The sequence below is a fragment of the Scyliorhinus canicula genome, chromosome 1, assembly GCF_902713615.1.
Source record: "Scyliorhinus canicula chromosome 1, sScyCan1.1, whole genome shotgun sequence".
In the NCBI taxonomy this organism is placed as follows: domain Eukaryota; kingdom Metazoa; phylum Chordata; class Chondrichthyes; order Carcharhiniformes; family Scyliorhinidae; genus Scyliorhinus; species Scyliorhinus canicula.
The window spans coordinates 260,375,144-260,396,025 of NC_052146.1; the positions used below are offsets into that span (position 1 = coordinate 260,375,144).

A 20,882-nucleotide genomic window follows, 5' to 3' on the forward strand; every position below is an offset into this window, starting at 1 on the left:
TTCTGTTTTGAAAGTTTTGATTGTATCTTGCCCCTCACCCTATTATGGATTCCACCAAGGGGTGGCGGCGGTGTAGTAATATTGTCACTGGACTAGTAATCTAGAGATGGGGTTCATATCTCACTAGATGGTGAAATTTGAACGCAATAAAAATCTGGAATTCAAAGTTCACTGATGATCATGAAAAAAATTGTCGATTATCATAAAAGTCCATCTGGTTCACTAATGTCCTTTAGGGAAGAAATCGGAACCTTTACCTGGTCTGGCCTACAAGTGACTCCAATGTGGTTGGCTCTTAAAATGCCTTCTGAAATGGTCTAGCAAGCCACTCAGTTCAAGGACAATTAGGGATGGGCAATAAATGCTGGCCCAGCTAGTGACACCCACATCCCATGAATGAATTTTTAAAAACAATTCCAGATCCTAACCATGTGTTGCATGAAAACGTTTTTCCTTATGTTGGTTCTTTTGCCTTTTACCTTAAATCAATGCCGTCTAGTTCTTGACCCGTCTGCCAATAGGAACCTTTTTAGGTTTCCTGATTTTGAACATCTCTAATCTCCTCTCAAAGAACAAACACGCTGGCTTTTCCAATCGTCCACATAACTGAAGTTCCTCATCCCTGAATGCATTCTTGTAAATCTTTCTGCATCCTCTTCAAAGTCTTCACAACCCTCTGCAGTGCAGTTCGCAAAATTGGATGCAATTATTTCGCTGAGGCTGAACCAGAGTTCTAGAAATGTTCTTCAAAACCTCTTTGCTTTTGTGATCTTTACCTCTATTTATAAAACCTAGGATGCATTTTAACTACTTTCCCAATCTGCCCTGCCATCCATTAATTTATGCAGATATACTCCCAGGTCACTGCTTCTGCACCCCACTTAGAATTGTGCTCTTTATTTTTGTGTTGCATCTCTTTATTCTTCCTATCAAAAATGTACCACTTCACAATTCTATGCATTAAATATCATCTGCTATATGTCCGTCCATTCCACCAGCCTATGTCCTCTTGAAGTCGATCACTTTTATTTTACAGCTCATAATACTTTCAAGCATTGTAATCTGCAAATTTTGAAATTGTGGCTTGTTCACGCAAGTCATTAATATATATAAATTTATGGGGTACTCCAGTACATATCTCTCCTCTGAAGAACAACCATTCATCATTACTCTCCATTTTCTGATATTCAACTAATGTGTCCTTTTATTCCAAGGGCTTCAACTTTGCTGACAAACCTATTAGGTGATACTTTACCAAATGCCTTTTAGAGATCCACATGTACCACATCAACCTCATTACTCTCATCAATCATTTCTGTCACCTCATCAAAAAAATCAAGTTAGATAAACAGTATTTGCCGTTAACAAATCCCTGCAGGTTTTCCCCAATTACTCCACGTTTCTCGGAATGATTGTTAATTTTGCCCGATTATCATCTCTAAAAGCTTTCCACCACCAAGGTTAACAGGGCTGGCCTGGAGGGGCTGATTTCTACTTGCGTTATTTTTTCAATTAAGGTTTAACATTGGGAATTCTCTAGTCCACTGGTACCATCTGTGTCAGAGGTTTGGAAGATTGTAGCCAGTGACCCTACAATTTCCTCCTTTACTTCCCTCTGTTTCTAGTGAATTATCAACTTTTAAGTGCAGCAGCCTTTCTATGACTACCTCCTAAAGAATTTTTCATACAGTACTCAATTACCTCCTCCTTTAGTATGACTTGGGCAGCATCTTCTTCCTTGGTAAAGACAGATGCAAAGTACTGCCTCAATGTATAGATACCCGTTGGTCCCTGACTAATCTTGCATTTTCAGTTATTAAGAACAATTATTAGCAATACACTTGGATTATATAAGTAATCAGTTTACAAAAAGGTGAACAAAGGTATGCTATTTCAAGTATGGTCAGTAGTTTGTCCCAATGATCTATACACTTGTCAGCTGCTTCTCAAAATGTTGCTTAGTCATGCTGAACAAATTGGTACAGTTAAAAGCATATGGTTAATGTGCAGTTTACTTTGAGACCATTTCATTTAGTCAATTAATAATGCAGAAATGGATATCCAATGACAACAGTTTTGGTGAAAAGCATGTTCCTTTCCACGGCTATCAGCAATCTCTGGTATTTTACCATGCACCATTCTGTGAAGCAGAGCAAATAATTTATTGCTAGAGGAAGAGTTGAATCTGATCCTATTTACAGCCAAAGTCAAACTCCACAACCTCCTCCCCCCCCCCCCCCCCCCCCACACACACACACAAAAAAAAAGATTTTAAGTCTCCCAATGAAGGCAGGAATCAGGTGGAGAAACTTGAAATTCTATTTCCATTCAAAAATAAATTTCCTCTGCCTTCCTGACCCTGTGCTCTTTTTGTCAGGCCTTTTCATAGGTTGGGAAAGCCTTCGGTGCAAATGCACATGGAACTCTTCTCAGGTTAGGACTGCCATTGCAAGGACCAGAGGAAATTTTAATTTTCTTCCCCATGCTTTTCATGTGCTGGTGTGGAGTTTGAAGCACCCGCCCAAAAAAACACACTTCCTTGGAGAGCTTCTGACCATTAGAGGAATCTGCTGAGGACTCAGGAACATTCTGGTCATAAGTGTTAAATATTTTGACACCTTCAAATGTTACTATTAGATGTTGTATTGTATTGGAAATGCATTTTTAATTGAGCAATTGATCATGGGGTTCTCCTGCAAAGGTAAATTGACCATTACAATGTTAGCATACCGTACAAAACTTCTCCCTTTGGTGGAAGTGCTATAATGCATTCAGAATTGTTGAAAAAAGTGCTAGCAAATGTTCTCGTCATGCTTTGGATTGAAATTTAAATGTCCAGATATCTTTTACTTCGGAAGAGAAATACCCTGCGTTGAAAAATGTAACCATCAGCTCCACTTTAAAATGGAAAAGACACCATCTGTTCTTTCAGTTTCAGGAGAGTCTAGAGCTGAATGTTTTGATAGCAATGGCTATTATGAATGCTTGGCTGAATTCGAAAAGCTAAAAACATACTTTGTTCTATTCACACCACTTCTCAAGGTAGTGATAGACAGTATTACGAGGTTTTAATAACAATCTTCCTTTGTTGTGGTTCCTGAATACCTGGTTGTTTGTTTGCATAACTTAATGGCCACTTGAGTGATTAAACTTTTTTTGCAGTATTAATTTCAGAGGTTTGAATGAGTTTTATTACATTGCTACAAGTTTAATGTTTCTTTCACCTGCCCCCACTGCTATTGAATGTCATCCATGAACTATACATAGTGGATACTGGGTGAGTAGCTATGCAGGGTACATGGGGTGTATGAAGGTGTGTGAGGATATGAGGGAGCATGGGGAATATGAGGGAGAATAGAGGGGACTAAAGGAAGCATGGGGGTGGGGGGGGGGGGCGGGTTGGTGGACGGGATACGAAGTTTATGTATCATATGAACAACGCTCAGAGCCCGTGAACGAAGCTGGGCATTTTAACCAGTCTGCCTTGACATCCAAACTCCTCCCTCACTGCAATGGGACTCACAAAATGCACGTGAAACCTATCCCTTGTTCATTAAAAATGGAATTCCTGGGCAATGTCATTCATGGATCAGGTATGTATTTCAGAAACTGAAAAATTGGCCTGATTTGCATTTTGCAGTCCTGAGAGGAATATCTTCCAAGCCAAGCCAAGTTTGAAGCAGAACCAGAAATTTGGTCTGATCTCTTCTGTTTGCCAAGCCCAGGACCACCAAGAACAATTGCTGAGCATCTACTAAGATCAACAGAGTTTAAAGGTAAAGGCTTCCTGAATACCATAGGAGGGAGCAAACACATCGGGGGCGATTCTCCGAGCCCCCCGCTAGGCCGGAGAATTGCTGCAACTGCGCCACGATGCCGGCGCGTGATACTCCGAGGTGCAGAGAATCAACGGCATTTGCCCCGGCGCATTTGGCGCAGCGCCGGCCGCTGGAATTGGCGGGGTCGCCGATTCTCCGGCCCGGATACGACAGAGTCCCGGCGGCGCCGTTCACCCCTGGTCACTGCCGGCGGGAAATCTGCGCGAACAGTCGGGGGGGGGGGGGGGGGGGGCCCTCCGATGGGGTCTGGCCCGCAATCGGGGCCCACCAACCCCCCCCCCCCCCGGGTCCACTTCCCTGCGCGGCCGGCCCCTGAACACCGACGCCATGTTGAGTCGGGGCCGGCGTGCTAAAGAAGTCCCCCGCGCATGCGGGGCCCAACTGCGCATGTGCGGGTTGGCGCAGTGCCCATTTGGTGCCAGGAAAGGAGGCTGGAGCGGCGTGTACCGCTCCAGCGCCGTGCTGGCCCCCTGTGGGGGACAGAATAGGTTGTACGCGGGCCCATTCGCGCCGTCGTGAAACGCGACGGCGTTCACGACGGCGCGAACACTTGGGCTCTATTTGGGAGAATCGCCCCCTGCAAGTATGAAAAGAGACAAGACATTTGACTAGATGTGACTTGCTGTGAAAAATAGAAGTCTCTTAATATCCCCATTGTTTATATTAACAAATACAATCATTTCTAGCACTGTTTACATCATAGCAATTAAGATAAAACCACTGCACACAGTAACTTCATTGAAGCCTACAATAGCGATTTTCATTTCATGTACCACCTAAAACTTCACAGCTAATTGTAAATCCTCTAAGTAAAACATTACTCCCATAAACTTTAGTTTTAGAAAAATAGCAAGCAAAAAGTTGGAGTACATGTTAATACACCAGTGACAAGCATTTGATTTGAATGTCAACTAAATGATATAATTACCAGTTCAGGTGACTGACTTTTGTGTAGTTTCGTGCTACATGCACAATTCAAAAAGAGCTGCATTCATGCACATAGTGTAAAGGACCATCTGTATTAATCTGTATTTGAAGCTGTTAACTCTTAATACAGGCTAAACGGGCAATACAATAAATCCTGAGGGATTTTCAGGTGTCTCTCACAGAGAGCTAAAGCAGGCTGCCTGATTATTCCAATGATCTACAGGCCGTATACCCTACACCCCCTGTAAATGAGCTCAGCCCAAATTCAGCTGCTTGCATTCCACACCAAGTCATGTTCACCCATCATCCTACTGTCTGACCATCAATGCCTAAATTTAAAAATTATCATTTTGGTTTTTAAGTCTTTCCTTGACCTTGTCCTTCCCTATTTATAAAATCTTCAGAGTTAATTGGCTAGAAAATGGGACTTCTACCACCAGAGATCAGGAATGGGACTATAAGCTGTCCCCAGACCCAAAGTCCCAGAGTCCAGGACCAGGTAAGCTTGAGTTTTCATGGCACAGAGGAGAGGTGAGGCCCAAGTAGGTCTTGATAAAAAGATTGGGCGATGGGGCAGTGGGGAAGGCAACAAATGTGGGAGCAGCCCATTGTAGTAAAGGGGCTCATGACCAATAACTGACAAATAAGGGTCTTTTTTGGGGTGGGGGCGAATGGGCCACTCTAAGCCTTGCCCACCCCATGCAGAATTGGAAGATTTTATTTTGGTACAAGTGTACATCCCATTATATCTGAGAATCATGGGGAACGCGCTGGCTTTCACACCAGAGCAGAGAGACTTGCCAGGGGTTCCCCCGAAGCACGGGAACACAGTGGTTAGCACAGCTGCTTCACAGCTTCAGGGTCCCAGGCTTGGGTCACTGTCTGTGCAGAGTCTGCACGTTCTCCGTGTGTCTGCGTGGGTTTCCTCCGGGTGCTCCGGTTTCCTCCCACAGTCCAAAGATGTGCAGGTTAGGTGTATTGGCCATTCTAAATTGCCCTTAGTGTCCAAAAAGGTTGGGGGGTTACTCGGATAAAGTGGAGGTGTGGGGCTTAAGTAGGGTGCTCTTTCCAAGGGCTGGTGCAGACTTGAGGGCCGAATGGCCTCCTTCTGCACTGTAAATTCTATGACTAGGTCCATTCCTGGTCACTAGCACAACTCTAAACTTTCCTGCTCCACCACTGGCCATGCCTTTAGTGCTGGAATTTCCTCTCTTAACCATCCTCTCCCTCCTCCCCCATGATGCTCCTTAAGGCCTGGTTCTTTGACCAAGCTTTTGGTTCCATCGCCTGTTCTCTCTTCTCTGGCACGGTGTCAAATTTTGTATCTGACAACCAGTTCCATGAAGTGCCTTGGATATCTTACTATGTCAAAGGAGATTTTTAAATTCAAGCTGTTGATATTGTCGGGAAGATATTTTTGAGGTGTGGGCAATCATTACGAAGGAATAACAGGACACTGGGGAGATCCCAGATTAACAACAGGTCAAGATGATTCCCGTATTCAAAAAGGGCAACAGATTAGTCTTCAGTAACCACAACCACATTATTCTTATATCAAGTCTATGAAAAAATGTAACAGGTTTTGCCTGCAAACAAGATTATTCACAATAATTTCGTTAACAGCAATCTACATGGGAGTCAGAAGTTTTAAAATAATGCCTGACCAATGTCCTTGACATCTATGAGGAAGTAGCGTTCCCGGTAAACTGCTGGAATCCTTAAAATGAATGTATCTAGATGGCGTTTGACAAAATTAAGCTAATTGTCAAGCTCAGGCAAACTCAGTAAATATTTAGCATTGCTAAGTCGTTAGTTTTAGAGTATAAATCGTTAGGTTCTTGTTACAGGAATTATATTTGGGTGGTATGGATTTAGGTGGTATGGGGGACACATTTGGTGCACCGGGAATCAATGCCTGGACTAATACAATTTCTAATTTACATCAATTATTTGGACTCAGAAACCCAATACAAATTGGTTAAATTTGTACATGATAGCAAGTTAGAAAGATCAGTAGAATTTTATGAAGTAGTTCAGAAATTAATAGAATGAACTTGATAAAATATGCAAATGGAAAAAATAATACAGGTGAAGTTTAACAGTAACAAATGTAAACAAATGAGAATAGAATAAGTTATTGCAGGTTACTAGTGTAACGCAAATTTAGAATACCAGGAAGTCCTTCTTCGCACAAAGAGAGATCAATACCCCAGAATGACTTTAAGATATAGTAATCAAAGTGTAAATGTTGGGGTTAAAATAACTAACTGGATGCCGCAATGAAGGAATTTTAGCATCTTTATGGAGATGCTCAGAGGGAAATTAAGGTTGCTTTAATTATCACGATTTTATGAATTGTTTTTCAAATAGCTTTACCCTCGTAAATTGAGTACTTTTGACATTACCATCCTCGCAAGATTTGCATCATATCTCAGTCATTTAGATTTAACTTACACCAACACATGAAACTCAGCCCTAAAAGTATAAACTGTTATAATTTCTTACAACATTTTAACACTCCTATTGGTCACCTAGTATTTTAGGTGAGCAGTAGTATTTTATTGAAAAAACTGAACAGCTTCAATTTACTATCCTGTAATCCGAACACTCCCCATAATTTAATGTTGCATAACGCTACTTAACAGTATTTGAATTTTCTGGCCCGAGTTATCTGGGAGAAGCTAACATTACATCAGTCCTAATCTTCTTACTGACTTTTCAGCCAAATGTTTTCAGTGCACTCCCACCTTAAGTCAGGAAATGGGTGCACGATTAACAAAACCTCATAACAATGACTGAAGTTAGAATATGTTTGCTCGTTCAACTTCAGTTTCCGTCAAAATGTTTATTCTACGTTCCCCCGATAAAAGAGTTATTCGAACTTCTGTAACTTCCAAAGTTAAAAAATATTCCCCTTCTATCGTCTCAGGCACAATGGGATCTACAGTTGTACCAAATTAAATCTCCCAATTTATGCCTATTATACTCAGAGATATAAACTTCAACTTTCAAGCAGTTTTCACAGTTTGCCCAATTATTAGCACCTGTGTGTGACGAGATGACAACCCCAGAAAAAAAAAAACCCATACTCAATTCATAGTTTATACATTCATCTAAAATGAAATTCAAATGTCTATTGGGGCTATTTGCAAAGACTATTTATTTCTCGTCTAATTTTTGAAACATTTGGTCTGGTTTTCCCAGGTCTAAACTGCACATATTTAATTCCCAAAATTATAAAGGGAGAATTGTCTTATAAATTTGTATAGCTGCAAATGCAGACATACCTCAGATGTGAACAGAGATGTGCATTGCACCAGCACTTTGCAATCTTGCAAAAAAGGTCAGTGCACATTTTGAATGCCACTGTATTCAATGTGGATGCATTCACGTACTTATTTATGCCAAGTGAAAGAGTAATTTTTTGATGCAGAATTCCACTTTTGTCACAGATCTCCAGATCCGTCTAGTTTTACAGGTAGTCAATGAACAGAGGAATATTTTCATATAACGTATAAAACTACAGACCTGAAACTGCACACATAACAAGACAGAGAATTACATTGGTTGTGAAATTATAAGCACCATATTATTTACCTCAGATGGTCTGAATTCTTCTATGCCTCCTTCTAATTTCAGCTTCAGTGCACTGTTAACTTGCTTGGCATTTTGTACCTGGGAAACCATTTCAAAATTAGACGTTTACCTATTTTTTTTATAATCAATTTTGAAATTAACATTGCTCCTTTAGGCAGCATATTTTTTCTCTATAGGTTAGTAAAATTAATTTCTGCAATTTATAAAATGTAGCTACAACCAGATTTAAATTTTGCAAAGTTGAGACAAAGGATCAAAAACAGTTGTGGGAAAGGGCAAAGTCGAAGCTTTTACTTCTGAGAAAATCCATACTAATAACTGGCATGGGAATAGGGTGTCAAGCTGAGGTTTCATTTATGCTCAGAGGAATGTGTCCATTTGGAATCACAAGCAAATTTATTTCTATAGGGATAACATGGCATTAAGTCTATCACAAAATTGCTCATCAAATCACCATGTGGAGCAGGGGTTTTGTCCTGTAATTTCACATTGTTGACATGCATATGAGTTCACCTGCAGCACTCCACCTCAAACCATTTTGGGGAAGGCTAGGTCAGGGGTGTAATGGCTAGCTAGATGTGGGTTGCCAACTGAAGTCATTAAAAGGTCAATTAAACTATGAATTAAGGGTTGACTGAAACTTTCCAGTTGGCTTTCCCTGTGGCATTTGAAGCATGGCAGCTTCCTGGAGTGGTCACCTGGCAGAAAACTGGGGAACCAGCACTCCAGACAGACTCTAAGCTCCATCACTTTCCCACTCCCAACCTGCCATTTGGGCACAGGCCACGCTTTGGAGGTGATTCCCCTCCACCATGGTGGTTAGGCAACTGTGGCCACTTTTAAGAGGGTAAGTATCTCAAGATAAAGACGCCCTCTCTCTCCCTCTCCTGCAATGGCAGGTTGCAGTTCCTGGAGGAGTTCCAATCAGTCCTCCAATTTCAAGAGCTCACCCGCCATTCTTAATTGGATGGCAAGTACACCCTCCAGTTGTGAATTGGCCAATCAAGGCAAAACCATGTAAGTGTGACTATTCCCAATACAGTGCAGGGTCGACACCAAGATTTGACCTGACATCAGGATATTGACCCACAATGCAAAACTCAGCTCATGGAGTCAATATAATTAAAATGCAAACGTTGCCACAGTCCCAGAGGACCATCGGTTGCTCTCTCCTTTGAGAGCTGACTGGTGATGTAACTGGAGGGTCACCACACCTCGGACGAGGGGCAAGGTTGAGAAGGTGGGGCCTTCATGAATAACCTCAGACTGTACGGGAATTGAACTCCTGTTGTTGTCATCACTCTGCATCATGAATCAGCCGTCCAGCCAACTGAGCTAACCGACCCCACTTTATGAGACTAAGAGTCTCATAAACCTAGATACCTAGTCAAATTAAGCTATAATAAGCAATGTGATTTATGACAATAGCATATTTAAAATCCATAGAAATCTTTACAATGACTCCTTCAATTTGCAAAGTTCTGCCTAAAGAGAAATATTTATGTATATCCTATCAATATAATTCCAAATACTCTCAATCTTATTAAATTGTCACTGCTTTTGTGCTATCCTCATCCCTCTGCAAGAAAAATACGACTAGTAACTTAGATGACTGACACTTTCCGCCTGCGTACTCACCAGCTGTGACTTCACCCCATTCATTTTCAGGGGGAGAAAAACTGAAGGCTGGAGAATACGCTAATCAAAAACTTTGACTATACATACAATACTAACCTTAAGTGTGCAGTTAACTGAAATTGCCACAAACGTGGGAATCTTAGTTTAGTAGTGTGCTGGCATTAGAAATCCTTTGGCAAGGTAGAAAACCAGTCAGGTCCATATCTGAGGATTGGAGGACCAGAGACTCCCTGCCAATTTAACTTCCCGCTCTTCTCACCTCACAATAGGGCACAGCATGGTCAAGAGCTATGGAAGATGCAATTATCCGTTGGAGAGGAGTTCAAATGTCAGTAAAGTATGGATCCTCATGACGTAATCTCAGCCTCACTCCACAAACTGTTGGGTTAACTTTTAAAAGGAATTTTGGTCATTAGCACTTCCTATAAAAACTAAAACCGTTGCAATGAATGAAGCAGAGGTACAGATATGCAAATCTTTAAAGTCGTGGGAGAAGCGGGGAAAGAATCATAAAAGGTTCAAAGTTCTGAATTTTACATATAGTTCATCGAATACAAAAAGAAACATAAATGTGGATTATTCTGCTGAGTTTTGACAATCTCATTATAGAAATGGTATTGAAGCCAAGGAAAAGGTGCAATGTTGATTTATGAGGATGATATCAGGGATCAGAGGATTATAATTAAGATGACACTTGAAAAGCTAGTTCTGAAAACTACATCATTTAAACGCATGAATGCTTCTAAATTGTTATGTTATTTCAGTGGATGAGTTAATTCATTTAAAATAAAGGAATTAATGCACAAACAATAATTAATAGTTGAAACAGGAATTTCAGGTAATGGCATTAAGTATTCATCCGATATTAATCATTTCAGGGCTCATGACAATAATCACGAGAGCATAGGTGGTTGGAGGGAATGTAACAGAAAGGTTCGAAGTTTTCCAAGGCTTGGGGAGGGTACATAATTAGTTGTATTAGTCATTGAATCAGTATTTTAGGATTAGATCTAAAAACATGGAAGGGGTGGTTGGAAGAATTTTTATTTTCATAATAAGTGTTTGAAGTACGCTACCCCAAATAGCTATTGAATACAAGCAACTTCAAGCATTTAAGAGCGAAGGCACCCACACAGTCGAGACTGGTGGAAATCTTTTTAAAAGTTTCAGAACTAATCTACTGGAAAATGCACACATGTAGAATGCATTTGTCTAATACACAGGACATACTCAAGTTATACAAGTTTTGAGATCATTAACCGAAGTTGCCAACGCCAAGCGTTTTGACCCCCCCCCCCCCACCATTTCGCAAACATGGCATATTGTTCAACCTTGAAATAAGTTTCCGAATCCATATTCTCCCCACCACAAAACCTTCAAAGCATTGTCCGCCTCTGCCCCACCCCAGTCTGCCACTAAAGTTCTCATGCATTTATTTCTTGCCTTCAGACTAAATTACTCCAATTCTCTTGTTGCTGACCTCCCAACTTCTGCTTATCGAACACTTTTTGTTGTTTCCTATTCTACACCAAAGGCTGGATTCTCCGTCCTGCCGCTCCACATTTCTGTTTCACCCCGCCGACGGGGTGCTCCGTTACGCCAGCTGGTCAATGCGGTTTCCCATTGGGGGAAGCCCCACACCGTCGGGAAACCCCCGGGCTGCCGGCAAAATGGAGCATCCCACCGATGGAGAATCCAGCCCCAAGTTTCACTCGTCCACTGGGGCCCTGCCGTTACCAGTCTACCCTAGCCCTCATTTCCCTGATACCGCAATGTTTAAAGTTCTTGTGGCTGTCTTTAAAGTGCCACATGGCCCAGGCTCTGTTTGTAATGTCTTCCAGTTCTGGAACATCACCTTCATTGCCCTTTCTTCGGGCTCTGAACTCGTTTTCTTAAACAGCAAACCCTTGAACATGTTCATTTCTATTTAATCTGATGGCTGTATTTTCATCTGCTTCATTCTCACTCTGGATCTTTTGTCTCTCCGTCGTCCTTTCTCCTTAAAATCAACTTCTTTGGCCAAGTTTTTGGTCATCATTTCTAATTTCTCCTTTTTGTTACAGCACACATTATGTCTTTGTTAATTATCTTGTGATATTTTTGTGTTAAAGCTGCTATATAAATGCAAGTTGGTGCAAAACCACTTAGCGTATAAGCACAGACCACTGGTAAGTTACCTGCTGTTTGCCCATAGGGCACTGACTTGCAGGATTACCTGGAGATAAGTGGGAAGAACCCCAGTTCCCAGTGATAGGTCTATCTTCCCAGGTTCCACTTATGAGCCAGACTGGCCTGCCAACCATCAACATTTGCTTGGGGAGCATCAGATCTGCATGCTCAAGATATCAGATGTCAGAGTGTGCCACAGAGGATTGACATTATTTTGAATTTCTATCATCTTGAAGCCACTTGAATTTGAAGCAAATCCTGCTTAATTTTCTCTCCCCCACCCCTTTTTCAATAGCTTGAAGATGAAGAGGAAAATATTAACATATATGAGAAAAGAGCAGGGAAATGGGACGGCAATACCTAGCTCCAAATGGAGCTAGTAATATTAAAGATATAATGAAGACCTCATTCTGCAGTAAAACCCTCTATGATCAAGAACGTAAGGATCAATTTTAACCGTGCCTACCTGGCAAAAAACAGGCAGGCAGCCTGGTAAAATAAACAATGCAACTAACATACACCAATCAAATTGCCTTCCCATTAATTGCGATCTTAACCTGTTTTCTGAGCGCACAAGCGAGACATCTGACAGATGGCTGCCAGATCCTTCTTTAAGTATGTAAACAGGTCATGGTGACATTGTTGGGGCCTCAGTTGGCTGCACAGGGAAACCACTGTGGTGTGCCCAATAAGCCAACTAATAGAAAGAGGAGCCAAGTCAGAAAGGAAAGTCTTTTTTTTTGTGGGGCTCGATGGAGCAGGACTGAAGAAATAAAGGATAAACATTTTAACCAGAATTTAAGTAAAGATTTAATATTTTTTTAAGTTTTGCAAGTTCAACATCAGAGCCAATTTGACAAACTGTACCGCTGCTTTCAGCTTCATCTCCTCCATTATGTAAGGCATACATCAAGATCTTGCAGAGAATGGAACAAACTATGACGCACAGATGGTTATTTTAGTTTAATCACATCAACCCACGAAAAATTGAAGTTGTTAATTTAGACTAAAGAATGTACCTTGCAATTATTACATCCTGTCATTATGTATAGGAAACTACAAGCAGTCAATAAAAGCGGGTTCCTTGCAGTAATGGGCTGCAACAACTGAGTTTAAATAGCCTGCTCCTCATACATCACATCACAGAAAATTGTTCGATTGAAGATACACAGAGCCTCCAAATTTTGTTAACGTTTAATCTAAAACCAAGGCTCAAAAATGGATGTACATCAGTTTCATAAACTTCACTTCAAAACTTGATCCAAAAATGACTTTTAAATTGTTTTGATATTCAATATAATACTAGAAGTTGCAATATACTTCTAGTTTATCACCTTGTGTAAAATTGAATCTATTAAAATTAAATCAAGTTCTTTTGTGATTTTTACTGCATCCTCAATCCCCCAGGAGCCAGTTCTCTTTGTGGACACATTTGTAAACTATTTCACTATAACATTGGACACTCTTTAATATTGTTCCCCTAAGCTTCTTTTTTGCTTTGCTTATCCCATTCTTAACCTCTTTTTTGCTTCTTCCTTGTTATTCTTATTGTCCTCATGGGCCACCTTCATCAATTTAAATTGGTTTCTCAGCTCAGTATTTATCCACGCCATCCTAAAACTACCAGTAACTTTCTTTTTTACTGGAATATATTTTTCTGCATCTTTGCAATATCTTTTTTAACATATCCCAGTGTTATATGGTCTTATGTGCCAATTTCTTCCATAACATTACCACAGCTAGAATGCTCACCTTTCTAAAAATTTTCCCTAAGCTGATCTGGAATACTAGCTTTATTACTGACCATTTTCCCTTTTCCAGTTGGATCTTAAACCATATCATCATATTGTGATCACTTGTCGTAATACGCTCACACCACCTATTCTATTTCATTACTCGTAACCAAATCTAGCAACTAATTCACCTTTGTAGGTTCATTTTCAATCTGCTAGATAAAGCAGTCCAGAGAATATGACAGGCATCATGATAATGCAATTTCTTTCTCATTTACACTCTGAGGGGTATTCAGATCAAGAGGAAAAGCTTCCATGATTTTCATGATCTCAAAATCCAAAAGTGCTTCTCAGCCAACGAACTACCTTTTGAAGGTAGTTAGTGTTGTTATATAGGCAAGCACACATGATAACCAATTTGTATACAACAAGATCTCACAAAAAGCATGGACATCAATAAATGTCATATTCATCTGGTTTGGTGGTTCATTTAAGGGATAAACTTTGGTCACGACATTGGGAGACTGCTCCGAATAGAGCCATGGGGTCTTTTATATACATCTGTACAAATTATGTGGCCTTGCTTTAATGTCTCACCAAATATATGGTGTCTCCACCAATACAATATCCCTTCAGTACTGCATTGAAGAGTCAACCTAGATTATGTGCTCAAGTCCCTGAAGTGGGGATTCAACACACGATCTTCAAGATCATGTTGGCCAAGCTGACACATGACATTATTGGATTAGAAAGCAAAGATACTTAAAATGCAAATAAAAACTTGGTGCTGAGTTTTAATTTAAATGTTCCAAGTATGAATTAACACTTGCTGGATTAATTGTATAAAGTCCATCTTTATTTAGCAGTGATAAGATTATAGCTTTCTTTATGAAAATTATTCTGTAGTTCAAGTTACTTTATACATGGTATACAAGAATCAAAATTTACTTCTTGGGAGCTTTAAAACTACACTACAGGTATCCAAATACCTGGCGCTTCAATGAGATTAGTTCCATATCAAGCTGTCTAAGAATGGTACTTGCTGCATTTGGGCTGCAGGACATGGCTCCAACATCATCTTGGCTAAGATACATTCCTTTTGGTGGTCGGCACTTGGATCGAAGAGGGTGGTGACGATGCTGCAAACTTGGAAGCTCACGTCTGACTGAACCAACTCTGCTGACCTGCACGGGTGGGTCAGGATTACCCTAACAGAAAAAGGAATATCAGAATGCAGGCAAATGTTACATGTATTTTCAGAGGAAAAAACACTTCACTTAAAAAGAATATAAAACTATCATGTGAGTAAAATGAAAATAGGCTTATATTTAGCTAGTTTTTATTTTTCTTAAACAATCTAGTTGTTCAATACATCCACAGGTGATGTCACCAACATTGAATTTTGACATTACCTGGAGAAATTGCCCAAATAACAGCACTTCAAAATTAATTAATTGTATGAAGTGCTTTGAGCTACTGACATGCTAAAACAACATGTGTGCAAGTAAAACTGAGCTACAGGAATTACAAGAATGTGTAATGATACAGTATTTTAACTCAAAGCAATCCCATTTCATTGTTTTAACCATGTAACTGTTCGTTTCTAAAAACAACAAATACGTGCTAAAAATAAAGGCAAATGATAATCACTGGCTATGTCACTTCAAACAAGGTCTCAATAGATAAGATTCTTTCTTTTTAACACTGAATTCAGGAGGGTCAAAAAATTTAATCATCTATGAATCCAAGCTTTTCCAGTTTCAGACAGGAGGCACTTGTAACCCAGAGTGGGTGAAGGGTTGGGAAAGGCCAATTAACAGAACTTCTGGATTTCTGAGGCAGCACATTCAATCCTGTAGCAACACAATGGGGCTGACAGAAATCCAGAGATCACATGACTGAACTTCATTTTAAGATTTCCCCTACACTCACCATAAGTCAGGTGTTGCGATAGTACTCAGCACTTGATTAGTACAAAACCCTGAAAACACACAACTCTGGTCAGTGAATCACAAAGAAGAATTATCCCAGTTTCCATTCAAAAAAGTATGGTTTAATTTTTTTTTAACAGTAATTGTGGTATTAAGACACAGGATTAAGCTCAAGCCTACTTTTGCTTTCTTGCAGCAAGCAATGAATTAAATTCACATTTCCTGGTATTGTTTATGTTTCACCATTGGGAAATTTATGATCACCATTTTAAAACAATTTGGGTTACATTTCAGTGTTTGTAACTAACGCTGAACATAATTTGAAATGTATCATGCAGAACACCAGTTCCAAGATTCCCATTGTGTGTTATTTTTAAGGGCGCGGGTAGCGAGCTCACACACACTCCTGCCCTTGTGGGGGTCACATTTTCCCTGAGAGTTAATCTTTTCTTTCTTGTGCTGCTCAGACATCTGTAGCCCTGCTTTCAAGCTTGAACAAATGGCTGAGGATTTCTAAAGACTTCAAAGATTTTAATGCTTTTTTTCTCTGGAGGCTTTGATATATAAATCAAAAATGGATTCAGCTCAGCAGGGGCTTCTGATACAGCTATGAAGGGTACTAGAGATTATTTATTTTGACAGTTTCAGGACCATTTAAAAGGTTTTTTTGAAAAGGTATTTAAATGAGTTTATTTTGTGTTTTGTGAGCATATCAAAGACTTCCCAATGTTATTATAGGGCTAAGGGATTCTGTACACAGAGGATACTGGATGAGTGGACATGGAGGGGGATGAAGCATAGCATGGTTTCAAGAAGAAGATGAATATATTTCTGAAAATGGTAGCCATGATGTGGAGATGCCGGCGATGGACTTTAACCTGGTGTTGTAAGACTTCTTACTATATTTCTGAAAAGTATGGGTTAGAGGGATAAGGGAACAGGCAGGGTGGTGGATCTGAGACCAGGAAGAGATCGGCCATTATCTGATTAAATGGCGGAGCAGGCTCGAAGGGCTGAATTGCCTTCTGCTCCTGATTTCTAATGAAGGACATGAAGTATTGCAGTGAGTAAAGTGAGCATGGGGGCAAGGAAAGGGTTGAGTGGGTATGGTGGGGGGTTTGAGGGGTGAAGGGAGTCATAGAGAGAGTAAGGGGTTAGGAGGTGAAGTTTTAAGGGACATTACACTCATCTAACAATATCGGTTAATGTCTCAATGAATGGAGGCATCATCTGCTCACCTCCGCCCTGCTTCAGGACGCAGTCACATGTGATGAAAATGGACAGGCACTGCTTGGCATGAGACAGGATTGTGACATCAGCAAATTGTCAAACTCATGGGGTGGGATTCTCCCATCGGGCGGCTAAGTGCCGACGCCGGCGTAAAAACGGGAGTGTTTTACTCCAGCGTCGGCGCCCGTTCCGAGACCCGATTCTCCGGGCCACAGTGGGGTAGCACGCCGCTCCAGCTGCTGATCCCTCCGTGAACCCGGTGCCGCGGGGTCCGTGCATGCGTAGTTGGGCCGGCGTCAACTAGTGCATGCGCAGTGGCCTTCTTCCCTGCACTGGCCCCGACGCCAAATGGCGCAGGGCTACAGGAGCCGGCACGGAGGAAAGGAGGCCCCCCAACAGAGAGGCCGGCCCGCCGATCGCGGGCCAGGCTACAACGGAGCCCCCCCCACCTCAGCCACAGGCCGCCTCCCGGACCCTTCAAGGCAGAGGTCCCACCGGCTCAGAGGATGTTAGAACGGCGCCGGCGGGACTTGGCTTTTTGTTGATGGCCGCTCGGCCCATGTGGGCTGGAGAATCATTGCGCTGGCCCGGGCCGGAGAATCAGCGCATACCCTGACCAGCGCCGTGTCAACCACGCCGGCCCCAGTGGCGCTGATTCTTCACTTTGCGGAGAATCGCGACGGGCATCGGGATGGCGTGGCGCGATTCACGCGGCCCGCCGGCTATTCTCCGACCCGGCCGGGCGGGGGGAGAGAATTCGGCCCCACGATTCCCGCTTCAAAGATGAAAATCCCACCCAAGCAGTTTCACTTTGGGTTCAAGTTGACTTAATAGTGCTATTTGGCAATGGAAGGCAGAAAACAGATGAATGCGCTGTAGGAGATTCAAACATTTAATTCTGAAGACAGGCGTGCTCACATCACTTCAGGGTGTTAATGGATTGGCCAGCCTTAAAAGATCTGGGGCTGGATTCTCTGGTTGGGGTAGTATATTCTCCCACCAGAGCTGAATTGCACCAGTTTTACGATCCCCTTGGGATCTCAAAGCGGGATGCAAATATATGCATGGAGTGGAATGTGAGGGATTCCTGATACCAGACCGCCATCTTGAGCAGGTGGCTCAATAGTGAGGTCCCACAGGTGGCCACCCTACCCTCCCCCACCGCAAATCGGTCCAGAACTACTCCCCCCCCCCCGGGACATCCAATCCTGCATTTCAATCTCTCAAGTGTGAGATTTCACTGCACTTACCTCTCTTTGATGTGGTCAATGTTTACAAACATTGCTTCGGCCAATGAACCATGACAGGAGATGAATGAACAAAGCTGCAGATGGTTTGCAGAAGCTTTCAATCACAGTCCACTACCAGAAAGCCATGAATGGCTTGCAGCTAATGGATCTGTGGGAACCAGAAGCAGGTCACAGCTGCTCTCCTTTGAGGAGGAAGAATTGACACGAGCAGTTGCAAGGTAAGTGTTACAGCTGTAATACACCTCACTGATCTCTAGCTTCCAGACAAGAGTCCCATTTCTGGGGGTGGGGGGTGTGTGTGTGTGAGTTATGGGGGTCTATGGGGTGGGGGAATCTCTTTAGGCAGTGGATCCCATTGGAGGGGGGTGTTGGGTGGGTCTCCTTATCACAGTGGTCCCTGTGGCGGGTCTCCCTATCAAACGGGTACCTGGGGGAATCCGTCTGTCACAGGAGTCCTGGATAGGAGGGGGTTTCCCCTATTACAGGTGTCTGGGGGGGTCTCCCTATTACAGAGATCCCTGGGGGGGGGGGGGGGGGGGGAAGCGGCGTCTCCCTATTGCAGTTCGTTTGGTCAGGTTGTCCCTGTGGGGGCTCTCTCTACTCCAGGGGTTCCATGTGGGTGGGGGGGGGGGGGGGGGGGGGGGGGGGGGGTCTCCCTACCACAGGGGTCCCTGTGGGGAGGGGTCTGGTAGAGGAGGTGTAGGCAGGCAGTGCATTGTTTGGGGGGGGGGGGGGGAGGTGTGATGCTCTTGCATGGGCTTGGGTAGTCTCTACCAGCAAGGCCCAGGAGTGGTGGACATCACGGGGGACCAAGCCGCAAGGTCCACCACACCAGGGCCAAGCTGGTAGAGACCCAAGTGATCACGCTCACGTGATTCCCAGCCAAGGGGACCAGAGAATCATGGGAGGCTGGTGCATAGGGCGCCGGGCCCGCTGAATAGATGAAAATAGGTCACTCAGACCCATTTGCATTCATTTACACCTCCTCCCTCTCCCATCACCCCCACCGGCACGCATCGTGGACCTTGTTCATACCGCCAGTTGGGGGATGGAGCATCTGGTTCGGATCAGCGCCTGGTGCCAATCCTGATTCACCCCCACCGCCCGATTCTCCACCCCATCGAGGAATGCATTTCGGACATCCCGGGATGGAGCATCCAACCCGTAACTTAAGGTACTGTCACGGAGAATAGGATTCTTCCCACAAGCCCCAGATATCCAGGTAGGCAATGAGCTAACTGCTCAGGTGGTCCTGGGGAGGGCAACAGCAAAAAAATCCTTTCATGTCACCTGTTGACAACTTGCATGTATTTAGTTGTTTGAAATCTAACAGCACTTCTGTGCACATTTGGGTAAGGGTCTCAAGTCTGGAGCCTTCGTAAACAAAGCTGAGTTCTCTTCATTAGGTGATACCCTAGTGTGAGAGTGTGCAATTCATATTACGCAAACAAAAACTTTATATATGGATTTCTTAGTGGGATCATTTAGAGACTCTTACAAAGTGATGGGTTGTCACATGTGGCAGACTCGTATTTTTGTCGTACAAAACAGTGCAACAAATGAGTGCCACTACACTGCAGAAGACTTATCTGCATTGCTATCCTATCCCTTGGCAGTGGAATTCATTCATTTTTATATTTCACCAGGTTTATTTTTTAACTACTTTGAATTTTTTCTCCAATACTCCAGCTAATATCCTCTCTTCATTCCCTAAACAATGCATCTGTTCCCTTCGCTTTATTTCCAGCACTTAATTTTGTGTGTGGTAGCACCCACCCATCATCCTCTTTTGATTTGGAATGTGCCTGCTTAAGCAATTCTCCATAGTTGTTTCATTACATCCTAAAGATTAGAAACCAGCTGGTTTATGTTCTGGATTGGGAGAAAGAGAACAGACATCATTAGGTTGGATGAATGCTGTAAATATTTTTAGAGTAAGCGGTTTATTCAGTTCAGAAGGCCGAAATAAATATTATTTATCCAAAATAAAAACTGTAACTGCTAGAAAAACCCAGCAGGTCTGGCAGCTTCTGCGGAGGGAGGAACAAAGTCAACGTTTTGAGTCCAATATGCCTCTTCTTCAGAACTGTTTGCTAGAACCAGTTTTTTCAGTATTTTACATTTTTATTTAGGATTTCAGTATTTGCATTTACTTTTTAGACGATGGAGCAAGTTAGCTGTGTTCACAGTTAGGCAGTTTTATTTTATGATCAAGATTCAGAATACATGGATTACATTTACATAGAACGTCGATAGTCCCTCTACGTAAACACAAAAAGCACTGTGTTCTAGCAAGGTTAGTAGGAACAGGGGTGTGTGTGTCAAGGTGAAACTTTATAATCACAATGCTCTCTCACCATCTCTAGAAAACCACCACTACAACATAATATTTTTCCCTTAAATACATAAGTCTTCATGCACAAGTCATACAACCTAGAAAAATAATGCTAATTTAATGAAGCATATGCAGGAAAATTTAAAAGCCAGCAGAATATTTTTCCCTACCAATTTTCTCCAATTACCTGTCTTTATCCTTAGAGAATGATTTACAATAAGTTGACTGCACTG

The 20,882-nt window shown here is 42.2% G+C and overlaps 1 protein-coding gene across 8 annotated transcripts in view; it reads right to left on the reverse strand.

Moving 5' to 3' along the window:
- LOC119973713 (REST corepressor 3-like) overlaps positions 1 to 20,882 on the reverse strand; it is a 202,358-nt gene that overhangs the window by 45,254 nt on the left and 136,222 nt on the right. For 7 of the 8 annotated variants that reach the window (XM_038812117.1, XM_038812159.1, XM_038812142.1 and 4 more), the window contains 2 exons: positions 14,893 to 15,111; positions 8,364 to 8,441 (listed from right to left, as the gene is read on the reverse strand). In XM_038812117.1, the coding sequence (XP_038668045.1) occupies positions 8,364 to 8,441; positions 14,893 to 15,111 (297 nt within the window). The remainder of the gene's footprint in view (positions 1 to 8,363; positions 8,442 to 14,892; positions 15,112 to 20,882) is intronic. The other variant, XM_038812133.1, reaches the window with a different exon arrangement.